This window comes from Ambystoma mexicanum, chromosome 2p (assembly GCF_040938575.1).
Source record: "Ambystoma mexicanum isolate Mex_15411 chromosome 2p, UKY_AmexF1_1, whole genome shotgun sequence".
NCBI classification, from domain to species: domain Eukaryota; kingdom Metazoa; phylum Chordata; class Amphibia; order Caudata; family Ambystomatidae; genus Ambystoma; species Ambystoma mexicanum.
In genome coordinates this window covers 808,575,935-808,589,287 of record NC_090923.1, presented here as the reverse complement: position 1 = coordinate 808,589,287, position 13,353 = coordinate 808,575,935, and the positions used below count along the sequence as shown (strand labels likewise).

Below are 13,353 nucleotides of genomic sequence, written 5' to 3'. Positions count from 1 at the left end.
ACATACCGCCGATTACAATGACGATTGGGCCAGATCATGTCACCAGTCGGGTGCACTCGGCGGTATCTGATCAAATCAGGGTACCCTGTCCGGTTCCATTTTATTTCAACACCTGTTTTTACAACAAGTTATTGATAAAAAATGTCCAATATTTTTTAAACATTTTTGGGTGGGTCCTCAATCTCCCCAAGCCCCCTGTCCTCTACCTATTTTGTTATTCCCGACCCCACCCAAACCCTTTTATATGCCCTCCCCACAACCCCCAAAAAAGTCTGCAAAAACCGGTCTTAAAAACACCTTTCGTAAAAACAGGTGTTGATGAAAGGACGTCGTACCCCCCCCGGCCTAACTAGGAATAATGCCATGAACACTATAGCTAATATGCTTTGTTGGACTTGCTCTTATCTCCTCAGAATATGCACTACGTCCCCCAACCAGTCAGCTCTCTAGCACTCCTGCTCTCGGAAGGGACAACGTTGAAGCAATATAATTCCACAACTCAAACTGTAAATGTCAGGAATACCCGTCCACCATAAACAATGACCCGGAAAATGAACCCTCTGGCACCTGCAACCGAGCTGCAGAAACAAGAACCCTCTAACCGGGTAATCGCAACATAGGACACACTAGTCGAGGATTTTTTTTCTCTGAGACCCATTATCCCAAACCATCAAGACAGTCAGCTCAGCGGGCTCTGGAAAATAACCAGGAACAGGGGTCTCTCACCATTGAGCACAGACACTCATAACAATATGCTCACTTTCCTTTGTAAGCGCTTTAAGCCAAAGCGCTTTACAATATAACAGGTACAATAGTGAGTGAAGCATATTTACAACATGAAACAAGTCATTAGAACAATCTGTAGAACAATTTACTAAAAGGAGGGGGAGAGTGAGGGGAGGGGGGTAGCTAATGGGGGTAGCTAATGGGGGTAACCAAGTCTGTATTGAGGTCGGGAGGATGGGGGAGGGGAGTTATTTAGTAACCAACAGTGCCTTACGTGGTTTCATTGATCAGTGGAGGTCATAGAGGGGGGAAGGGGGAAGAAGGGAGAGGAAGGGCGGCAGGGTTAGAGGGGAGACAGAAGGGGAGGTCGGGGGTAGTGAAGTAAAAGGGCTTTCAGGTCATCATGGGGGAGGGAGGGAAATGGGGCAGGGTTAGAGTGGACAGCTGAAGGGAAGGGGGGGTCAAGAGGGAGTGAAGCAAAAGGGCATTCAGGGAGGAGCGGAAGGATGAGTAGGTGGGGCTGGAGCGGAAGGATGAGTAGGTGGGGGTGGAGCGGATGTAGAGCGGTAGGGAGTTCCAGTGTAAGGGGGCCAAGAGTTGGAAGGAGCGGAAGCGTGAGGAGGCACATGGGTCTGGGGGTACAGTTAGAAGGTAGAGGTCAGCAGACCGGAGAGGGCGTGAGGGAGAGTAAAATGAGGGAGGAAAGGTAGTGGGGGGGCCAGGTCATGGAGAGATTTGTAGACGAGACAGAGGAATTGGAATTTCAGTTGTGAGAGGAAGGGAAGCCAGCCAAGTTGAGGGAGGAAGAGATAGTCTCAAGGGCCGAGAAGACCTAGGGTACGAATTGAGGAGTGGTAGATGGATTTTGGGGGATTCAGGTGAGAGACAGGGAGTCCGAAGAGGAGAGAGGAGCAGTAGAAGAGGCGGGAGAAAATAAGAGGAGATTAGGAGTTTGGAAGTGTGGAATGTGCGAGAGGGGCAGATCTTGCAGATGTTGAAGAGGTGGTGTCGACAGGCACAAGAGGTTAGAGAGATGTGGTTGGAGAAGGAAAGAGAGGAGTCAAGATGTAGGCCGAGATTGTGGGCATTGATAGATATGGGGGGGTTGGCGGGTGGAAAGTGGATGAACGGAGGGGGGAGGGAGAGAGTGTTAGGAGGGAAGAAAAGTACCTAAGTCTTGTCAGTATTGAGGGAAATAAAGTGGGATGACATGGCTGTGAGGCAGGAAGAGAGTGTGATGGAGGTCAGATGTGAAGGAAGAGAAGGAAAGGAAGAGTTTGGTGTTGTCCGCATAGAAGTGGCGGAGATGCCGAAAGAAGAGATGACTGGGGCGAGAAGGGAGGTATAGAGGGAGAGAGAAAAGAAAGGGTCCAAGTATGGGTCCCTGAGGGACACCATGGTTCAGGGGGAGGCTGGAGGAGGTGTGGCCGCCCCAGGAGACAGTGAAGGATTGATTGGAGAGGTAAGGGGAGAGCCTGGAAAGGACAGAGCCTTTGAAGCCGAAAGAGGACAGTGTTAAGAAGTAAGGGGTGATCTACGGTGTCAAAAGCTGCAGAGAGGTCAAGGAGGATGAGGATTGAATATTGCTTAGCATAGCGTGCAGTGAGCAGAGGGTTGAGGACATAGGTAAGGGCAATCTCAGTGGAGTGTTTAGGGCGGAAACCAGATTGCGGGGAGGGGGTTTGATGAGATTAAGGCAGAGTTGAGAAGTAGGCTAGGCGCTCGAGGAGCTTTGAGATGAAGGGAGATTGGTCTGACCCCTCTTCCAATTAGGCCTAGCTGCGCACATAACTACACTACTCCATGAACACCGCAACAGTCTTCAGAGCGCAGTTTCACCCCCACGAAAAAAATTGCCATAGCTGCACACATCTTAAACAGGTGCCACAGTGACCAGAATGCAGACTTGGACACCAACTACCGTGCTGCACACATTCCATTGATCTCACACAACCATCGCACCTAGCATTAGAATGCAACCACTCACCATGCAAACCGCACTGGCTGCACACATACTGAGTGCAACCAAACACTATATATTACTCTACTCTTGCCACTTGCCTGGACCACGGTCCCCAAGGGCCTTCAACCCACAGCGCTTTGAGATCATACCAAGGGTACACAATACGCTATACAAATGCACAATAACCTAACCTAATAACTTTCAAGGCCCAGAGGACCGGGTTAGCTTGCAGGGGATCTAGACTTGTTGGTCCCATCAGACAGGGTCGAAGCACTGGTGAGTTTCTTCAAGAGATCTGTGCAGAGAGTCAAGACATGTCTAGAGGCAATGTTTGAAGTCTTCAACAGTCATCCATGGATCTTCAGCAGGCTTCAACTCTTTGTAGTAGTCTTGGCTCCAACGTCCATCTGAGGAATGGCTGCAGGAGTCTCCCTTTTATCCTAAATTCGGGCCCGGTGGCCAGAGTGTGGATTGGAACCAGACACTCCAGGCCCCACATTGGGTCAGAGCCTATACCGCTTCTTTGCCAGGCAAAGGGTTTTGCATGTATGGCATTCCCTGACCTCGGAGGGAAGGAAGAACGCCAAAAGAGACAATGGCCAAAGGACGGGGGAAAAATAATTGTGGCAAGGCCATTTTGAGTTTATTGTACTCTAAAAGGCATTATGCTGTAAAATTAAAAGTGCAACACATGAAAACACAGACAATATCCACCGCCTCAACCTGTCTTGGACACATTGAAAGTAACCAATGTTCCTAAAGGAAAATTGTATTCGAAGTACCCCTGCCGAACTTCTCTGGGAGGTGATGGGCAGCTCAAAGCAACACATTTGTAAAGTGAGACGGGGTCTGTCTGCTCTGGTACACCTAGGTAATGGCCAGTGCTCCCAAAACAGATGAGCGAAGCAAGGAAAATGAAGGAAAAAAGATTTACTTAACTTCAAAAGTCAGGATCGTAATCCAACAATAGCAAACATTTTGTGGTTCCAATGATGTTATTGGAGGGAAAGCTGCAAAATGAAACACCTCTCCATTCTCCCCCTCCCTCCTTCTACCCCTTCTACACTTACTGTTGAATAACCAATTTAGGTTATACATGAGGTAGGGTACATGTTTCAAGGAACAGATTGCCCAGAAAGCAATACTCAAATTAAGACGAAGCAATACATAACACACAGGTTAGTTCCAATCAATGTAACTGGTAAACATGGGACTAAGATACACTTGGACAGACACTAAACCCATGATGACGGCAGGAAGACTTAACACTTTGTGCCAGCATACAGCTCCCTTTGTAGCAGTCTTGTATCCCAATAGCTCTTCCACACACCCAGTACCACCTGCTGTACTGCCCCACAACAAACATGCCTGAACAAAAACCAGACTGTTAAGAAGCACCCACACCTGTCGTACATGATCTACTCGTAGGTAGCCAGGAGTGCCATGCAGGAGTCTCAATTCACAGGGGGTGGTTTGTAGGACAATTGCCAGTTTGATTGCTTTCTTGGTGCATGTCCATTCTCAGTATCCCCACCACCATGTAACTGCAAAGATTTGGCTAGGTGTTTAATGACTGTGGTGGTATGGGAACACACCAGTAACCAGCACAATCCTGTCGGACATAATCCCCGATATTTAGAACTCTTTGGCAGCCCTTTACCTACCAGAATTTTACCACTCCTAGACCCTACCCAGCAGCCATTACATTCACAAACTGAAAGGCTGTGCCATTTCAGTGGTGACCAATGGTCTCAGCCAAGCACCACCTGCATCATGTGCAGCAAGTTAATCATTTACTACTTTGTAATTTGCCACACAAATGTATCCACCTACCATCCGTAGTAACAGACCAGGCCACCCTCATTTTGTTTACCCACTTTTTGATATTCAGCACTGAATGTATAAGTAAAAAACCCATCTGTTGGTCGCCTGTCTGTTCAAAATATTGTTTGATGTGGTCTGGTTCTGAAAGTGTGAATTCTCATGACTTCTTTTCTGTCCAGCTGCAACTAGAATGATTGCCAACAGCTTATGCCGAGATTCTCCACCTGGCACTCCAACCCGACGACCTGACACAAGCACATCAAAAATCTCTGTCACTGTCTCAAATAAAGCAGCAGTGAAGAATGCCAAAGCAGGTACTGAGGCTGAGAGGAGAGTGAATTGCAGCTTTGTTAATACACTGTCATCGGGGTTCTAGGCTTCTGCAATACATTGTAATATTCTGAACACTGATGTATTTTGTGTGCTATTATGGTATTTTAACTCTCTTCCTTTAGGATGTATATTTTTGCCTTAATGAAAACTGTTTCCAATGAACCCTAGAAAAGAGCCCACCCTAACACCATCCCAAATAGCAATCTGCACCTTTCCTGTATGGACAAAAGGGATGATGGGAAGGATTTGTCAGTCACCTCCACCCCCAAATAGGAAGAGCCAAAAGAGCAACTTCCATGATGCCCAGTCCCCAGATCTTGAGTGCAAGTGTCTTCCCTGTTGGAGCACAATTCGTTTTTAAGGTACGTACTGCAAAGTTAAGATTCTTGCAAAGGAAGAGAGGCAAACTTATCGGTCCTTGGTGTCCTATTGGAAGGCATTGTTAGGTAAGAATTGATGTAGTCACACTGTGTGATCATGCACAACACTTATCTGCTTGGTATTGGGTAACCCACCTTTTGGTATAGGTCTGTACTACACAAGTTGTTAGTGTGAGCCGCGAGAGGGGTAAATGAGAGCTGTACAAATGAAATCCATAAATACAAGTAGCCAAGTAACACTCGAGGTTTCAGTTATATATATTTATTTAACATCAATTTTTAAATAAGCATTCTTTAAAAAAGGCAATTCATGTAACTATGTAAATATACTTTAATATTACTTTTCAGAATCAAAACCAGTTGGTGGATAATCTTTGGATATGCTTCTTATACAATTCCTACTCCTTTAGGATGACTTCAATCACAAGGACAGGAATAGCATTTATATGTCGCACTAGTTATACTTTAGTTTAGGGAAGTTGAAGGTAAAACAGGTTCTCAGTAATTGTGTAGACAACTAGATCTTCCAATGAAATCTAGACGAGCCTTTCCCAGCAGTAACAGTAGTTACCACCTATGAGGGACAAACAATATCAAAGTCAATGGACTAGGACAGTCTTCAAGGAGCCAGTACAGCCAAAGTCAATTTGAAACGGTTAATGGAGCTGAGGCACTTCTTGGAATTTAAGTCTTGCACAAAGTTAGAGTGTTAGAAAATCATTTGTAGAGTCACAAGCTGTTAAGCCTGTGAGAATGCAGAGTTGGAATCAACTCTAAAAGTAAGTTAATGTTATTCCCAACTGAGAAACACACTACAAATGCAATGAGGCAAGTACCCCAAACCTAAACAGTACCTCTGGGTTGAAGAAGTGGTCCAGCCGGATTCTGTCTTGCTGCAGCAGTGCAGACCCCTGTTCCTGAGCCTCAGTCGTGGGGACAAGAGGGAGGACGTCGGGAGGGCTCCTGCAGCGGCCCTTTGGAGGTAGTCGGCAGCTACAGGCTCTTTTTCAGTTCAGCAGCACTTCGTGGTTTCAGCTGCAGGTCTCTAAGGTACAAGGGAATTGGCACATTTCTGAGAATTCTTCCCAACAGCACACAGAGTAAATCTCAAGAAGGACTGTTGGGCAAAGTTTGTATGCAGTACCCTTTGGGACCACCATACTCAACTATGACTACAGGTGTAAGCAAAGCCAACCTTTGGTATAAGTCTGTACTACACTTTTTGGTAGCAGAGCTGAGCAGCCAGGCTTATCTCAAGAGGGAATGTGAGCTGTATTGATGTTAGAGGTCTACAATCACAGGTGTTCAAATAAACGCTTACACTCAAAGTTTCTTGGTTAAAGACTTATACATTTATTCAACAGTCAGTTATAAAACATTCACTAGAAGGAGGCAGTTTAAATATTATACACATATACTTCAGTATGGTATACTGTAAGTTACTGAGGCATTCAGACTACTTTGAAGGAGGTGCAAAATGGCATTCAGAATACTTTGAAGTAGGAGCAAAAAGATAAAGGTTATCAGAACATTGAAAAGAATTACAATTATTCTTAGACAGTGCAGATACTTTGAGTTCACCAGAAGAGTTAATTCAAAATCAATAGGCTAGGCCAATTAATGGGTTAAAGTCCTGGATGGGACAAAAACGTTTCTGGTAAGTAAACAATAGTCTCTGTAAAAGTTCTCAGAAGTAGTTTGTAAAAGGAAGAATCATATGTTGGGTCACAGGCTGATTAGGCCTGTGAGTTGGCAAAGTTTCAAGCACTTTCACTGCGATAAGTACCCTGTCTGGTTTTACAGCACTTTTACAAGTGAAGAAAAAAGATGCAGCTGAAGACTTCTGTTCCTGGCAGTTCCTGCAGATCTTGCTGTTCTTGAGCCTCAGTCGTGGGGACAAGAGGGAGGACGTCGGGGGACTCCTGCACTGGGACTGGTCAAAAAGCTGGCAAACTGGCCAATCTTCAATTCCGGTTGCTGTAGTCAAGCACACAAGCTGGTGTCCCTCTCCCTGGTTATTCGGTTTTCCTGCAGCACTCTGAGGAAAATACAACCTGCTCCGAGATTGGTATCCAGGTGGCTTAGTATCGAGTTCATTAGTCCCACCAACTCAAAAGGAGAAGTCGTCATTGTAGGTTCTTCTGTCGAGATGAACTTGGCGATTCGGACCTGCAGCAGGGCTTCACCGGGCAAACCAACGTTCCTGGAGTTGCAGCATCCGTCCTCATCAAGCCCGTCTAAGGTTATTTCGTTCCACTGGTCGACTCTGCCTTCCAAGTCAAGAGACTCTCCTTTTATTCAGTTCTCTCCCATTCATTCGAGCCAAGCTGTCAATCACCCAGCAGGATCGCTGCCCTTGCCGGACAGTCAGCCAGCCAATCGCCACAGAGTGCATTTGGGTCTCCTAGTAGACTAAGCACAGGGCGTTTCGGGTGCCTCCCTCACTTTCTGCCTATCCCAGACACTTGGGCACCAGAGGCGATCTTCAGTCCTGAAGCCTAACAAAGGAACCAAACTAGGTTTGGCGCGCAGAGCAACACTCTAGACGGAACTCTCCGAAAAGAAACTGCGACCTGTTTTTGCAGAGGGGGCTCAGACGCCATCTTGAAAGCATGGCTCCTGCGATTTTAATGCTGCTGGTGTTCGGGAAAAATCATGGTAGTTGGTTGTAAAACCACTGCCACCAGCCATTTTGAGAGGAAAAGGGTAGCTTTTGACTGCTACACCAGTATCTAGACACACGGGATACTAAGTAACCCAGCCAGCACTCTATTGTAAAATTGGGTGTGCTGGGTCTAGGAATTTGAAAGACTAGTAAAAGTCAATTTCACTTTACTTACTCTGGGAAACGGTAGTTTATCCCAGAGACGGTATTTAAACCTTGGGTAAGTGCCACTGAGCTGAGGGTGCTGTGTGACACAAATTAAAAGATGATGCCTATGGAGTTGTCTAAAACTCCATAACCAAAGAAAACACGAGTAAAACACATTTCAAAACACGAGAGCTGGGGGGAAAAAAAGGGGCCCTCTCTCCAGGGGAAAAAAATCAAGTCCTCAAAATCCAGCAAAGTTGATGGTGGTCTCTAAGGTGAAGGGAATTGGCACATTTTTGAGAATTCTCCCTAACAAGGACCTTGCAAACAAGAAATGGCGAACAAAAGACGACCAGGGCCATTTTGATGAAATGGGTACCCATGGGTGCAATGCTGCAGCTGAGGATTCAGCCTGTGGTAAAAACGCACAATGGTAGGAAAATTAAACCACTACCACCAGCCATTAATTGTAGTAAGTGTAACATAAAAATGTTACATGAGAAGGTAGACCAAGGGGATACTAAGTAACCTCTCCAGCACTCTATATGTAAGATAGTGTGTGCTGGGTCTACAAAGAGAAAAGCGAAGTAAAGCCAATTTCACATTACTACTCTTGGAAACAGTAGTTTATCCAAGAGAAGTTACTTAATTAAATCAGAGAAAAATACGTGACGGGGGGGGGGGGCTCTCTATCCAGGGTGAAAATTAAGTCCTAAAGTCCAGCAAAAGAGCTGGGGCTCTCTAAGGAAGAAGGGAATTAAGACAGAAATGAGAATTCTCCCTAACAGACTTAATCTGGACAGGCGAAGAGCAAGTCGGGGGAAGCGAAACCCAGTTGCGGGACACTCATACATATATCCTAACGGGAATAGTGAAGTGAAACCAGCAGCATTACTTTTGGTAAGAGCCACAACCAAATCACAGGTGAGTAATATACCCTTGCATCTAATTTCTGTTAGAATGGTGAAAGTTTCTAAGGAAGGAAAGGTGTTGCATATACTTTTCAGAATGGCACATGTTAATGTTAAAGGATATTTGTACCGCGCACTATCACCACCGGAGTGGTCCCCTGGCGGCTCTGAAAAGGGAAGGGTGGGTGAGTTAGCGGGAGTAAGCTGGAAAAGTGCAAGAGAGCAGTGTTCTGTTGGCAGCCTCAGCCCGGTGGGTCCGTTGGCTGGGCTTGGGGTGTTTAACGGTCAGTAGTGGTTGTGTGCTGTTGTGAGAGTCTGTGTGGTTTGTTTTGTTGTTGTAGTGAAGTTTGTGCAGATTGTTTTGTTGTAGGCTTGTGGTTGTGTTTAGTTAGAGTTTGAGAGGTGTATGCAGAGGGTTGAAATTGTAAGCAGATTAGTTAATTGGCATTGCTGTCCTTTCAATTAATTCTAGGTGTGATGCTTACTGTCATTCACTATTCCATATGAGTGTGGCACTTGCTAATCTTCAATATCCTATCTAGATCGAAGGTAGGCTAGTGATCACGTTTCCATCTAAGTGTGGCGCATGCTAACATTCACATTTCTATCTAGATGCGACGCAGGCTAAAGTTAAGAATTCCATCTAAGTGAGGCAGAAGCAAACATTGTTACACCCGTCTAAATGTGCATGCTAATCACAGTTCTCTCTAGGTGTGGCACTTGTTACCATTGGCAATTATATTAGTATGTAATCCAAGGCAACATTTACAGTCTGGCCATGAATAGATTAAGGCTTGTGGTCACAAATCTCTCTAAGTGGGCATGGTGTAAGTCTATGGCAGGCTATGTTATGATAAGGTAGAGTGGCAGGGGCTTTTTGGAGTAGAGTAATTGTAGTAGAAATGAATTTAGTAGGTATTCCCAACATTCACTGAGTCTACCTGGTCGCATACACTGATTACCACCCACTACTACGCGTACTCTCTCCTATACACCATCATTCAACTAGAGCACAGCAGTACTACCCATCATCCTTATAAAACGGATAGCTAGCACACACCGGCTAGCTTAGACGTCTCCTCAGGCCTAACGCAGCCACAACTCAGTCTGAACGTCCACACTCCAGACTGAACACATTCAATTGATCTCCTCAGCACCACACCTAACATTAAGAAGCAGCTATCGTGCAACAAACACACCAGCTGCACACATACCAGGTGCGCCCACGCATGCATATATATATATATATATATATATATATCGCGCTCTCTCTCGCTCGCGCTCTCTCGCTCTCTCTTCCCCCCTCTCCCTCACCATAACCATGCCCATGCCACACTTAGTTTTTGTGGGTGTCGGACTGCTGGCTTAATTGGCTTCACCTGCAGACACTCTGGAGCCACCTCTGTTGGAGCTGCCCTGGGGTGGTCGGTTATGAATAATGATCTGACCTATTAGGGGATGGGGGTGGGCTGGGAGGCGGGAGCAGGGAGGATGGGAAGCTGTGGGGACAACAGATGCAGGCCGGGCCAGGGGGCCCAAACCACAAGCAAAAAACGGTTAAAAAGAGGCCCAGGAGGGTCCTCTGTTGGGGCGACTCACCTGTGGTGCATGGTGGAATGGAAGGCTGCAGGGATTGAAACAACCTAGGAAGGCTGATATTTGGACCAATCGAGGGACGGGCTGGGAGGCCCGAAGGTAAGTAATGTCTAAGGTAAGTAAAACAATCTTATCTGTTTTTCAGAATGGCAGAACATAATACCTTTTGTAACTGTTCACTCTCAGTTGGTTGCCAACTCTTTTACAAGTAAGTAACGTCACTAGGGTTTAGTGTCCAACGGGCAGTGTCAGGATAGTTTCTTCAGTAGCAAAAGTCAGAGTTCCTAAGGATGACTGTTCAAACAGGTGAGTATTTTACTTTAGGGTGAGTTGAGGGTCCGGGGGCTTCAGCAGTGAGCCTGGGATAACTGGACGAGAGAGGCCTCCCTATCGCAGAAAACCCCCCAAAACTACTGCTGGGCAAAATTTGCAGTACCCTTTGGGTGCTCTACAACAACCCTGACGTGCCAATAGAAACCCAACCTTTGGTATAAGTCTGCGTGTGGAGCAGCCAGGCTTATCTCAAGAGGGGTCAATGTGAGCTGTAGGGGAGTTAGAGATTCACAGTGACAAGTATTCAAATAACCTTTACACACAAGGTTTCTTGAGTAAACCATTAACTTATTGATCCGTCAGTTACAGTAAGCCTTCTTCAGACGGGAACAATCTAAAACACCACACAAATATACTCACAAATACACATTCTTAGTTATCTAAATCAGCAAATACCCATGCAGGATCACAGAAGCAAGGAAAGCCCATCTCAACAGCCAGGAACTGCAGTATTGCAATGGGGCGGTCACTGCTCGCAACTGGCAATACTGCGGTTCCTGGCTGTCGAATTTGGCTTTCCTTGCTTCTGGGTTCCTGCACTATGTTGAGGGGACTCAGGCTTGGTAGTCCTGCTTCCTGGGAGTCCGGAGGATCTTCTTGGAGCTCTTGGCCAGCTTAAAAGCAACACACATGAACTGGTGTTCCTCTCCCTGGCTATCCGGTTCCATCAGCAATGGCAGTGGATACTTGACCAGCTTTGAGGATGTCCAGGTGGCTTACTTTGGAGTTGATTAGTCTCACCAACTCAAAGGGCGAAGTTGTCCTTGCAGGAGCTTCTCTCTCGATACGAAAGTGGAGTTTCAGCACAGCAGCAGGTGTCCTCTTCAGGTTCTTCTTCGGATTCCTTCGTTCTGTGGTCGACTCTGCCTTCCAAACCAAAAAGCCTTGCCATTTTATGTAGCTTGCTCACATTCATTCCAGCCTAGCTGTCCCCAGCAGGGTGGCTGTCCTTGCCGGACAGCCAGCCGGCCAATCACCTAAGAGTGCATTCCTGTCTCCTAGGAGACTTAAGCATAGGGAGTTTCGGGCACCTCCCTTGCTTCCTGCCCCCGCCAGACACCCTGAAGTCAGCGGCAGGTTTCACGCATGAAGCCCGCCAAAGTCAAAAATAACCAAGGGACCAAACCTGGTTTGGCGCTCAAAGTAAATCTCAAGAAGGAACTTTCCACCAAGAAATAGCGAAAAAAGACGACCGGGGCCATTTTGACAAAAATGGCACCCATAGGCGCTTTACCGTGGCTGCGAACACAGCCCGCAGTAAAATCCCATAATGGTAGTAAAAAGTAAACACTGCCACCAGCCATTGAGTGAGGAAAGGGTTGCATACAAATGTTACATGAGAAGCTAGACAAAGGGGATACGAAGTAACCCCTCCAGCACCCTATTGTAAGATAGTGTGTGCTGGGTCCAGAAAGTTACATATGCAAGTAGTCATTTTCACTTTACTACTCTGGGGAACACTAGTTTATCCCAGAGAAGGTATTTAAACATTTGGGAAATCTGAAAGACTTCCCTGTGCCACTACACTGAAGGTGCTGTGTGTCACAATGTAAAAGATGCCTATGGAGTTTGCCAGACTCTACAACCAGAAAAGTGTACAAAATCACATTGAAATACATGAGTGGGTGGGAAAAGGGTCTCGCGCTCTCCAGGTTAAAAAAATCAAGTCCTCAAAATCCAGCAAAGTTGCTGGGGTTCTCTAAGGTAGTAGGAATTGGCACATTTCTGAGAATTCTCCCCAACAGTTTCCCCCCAGACTAAGGGACAGGAGGATTTAATCCACCCCTGGATGAATCGCCTTACTCCAGTTGGTCATACTTTCTGGAGAGACCATCAGCATTTTGATGATTACACCCCGACCTGTGTTCAATCGTAAAATCAAACCCCTGTAGGCTGATTGACCATCTTAACAATTTAGGATTCTCCCCCTTCCTCCACATTAACCATCTCAAGGGTTGGTGGTCTGTTTGAATTAGAAAAGTAGATCCATACAAGTATGGTCTAAACTTCTTCAAAGACCACACAATGGCAAAACACTCACATTCTAGGGTTGCCCACCTTGTTTCAGGATCCTTCAGTTTTCTACTGATGAAGCAGATTGGGTGTTCCTTGCCTTTCTCATCCAGCTGACTCAGAACTGCACCTATACCTGTATTGGAAGCATCCATTTGTACAATAAAGGATTGGTTGTAGTCAGCTCTTAAGACTGGAGCTTTACAAAGGGCTTTCTTAATGTCTTAGTGCACTCTGTTAGGCAAAGTTTGAATGCAGTACCCTCTGGGACTACTAAAGACCACTATGACTACAGGTGTAAGCAAAACCAACCTTTGGTACAAGTCTGTACCACAGTTTTGTTTGTTTTATTATTTATAATGTGCAGATATACCCGGGTGTATCAAGGCGCAGCATTTACAAGAATATGCGAAGCTTAGTTACAAATATAAAATGTACATGTTAGCAATGGAAGTATATACA

At 45.9% G+C, this 13,353-nt stretch overlaps 1 protein-coding gene across 3 annotated transcripts in view; it reads left to right on the top strand.

The window, feature by feature from the left end:
* Positions 1-13,353, top strand: part of C2PH19orf47 (chromosome 2p C19orf47 homolog) — a 260,110-nt gene that overhangs the window by 122,579 nt on the left and 124,178 nt on the right. For all 3 annotated transcript variants that reach the window (XM_069644482.1, XM_069644483.1, XM_069644481.1), the window contains exon 6: positions 4,693-4,827. In XM_069644482.1, the coding sequence (XP_069500583.1) occupies positions 4,693-4,827 (135 nt within the window). The remainder of the gene's footprint in view (positions 1-4,692; positions 4,828-13,353) is intronic.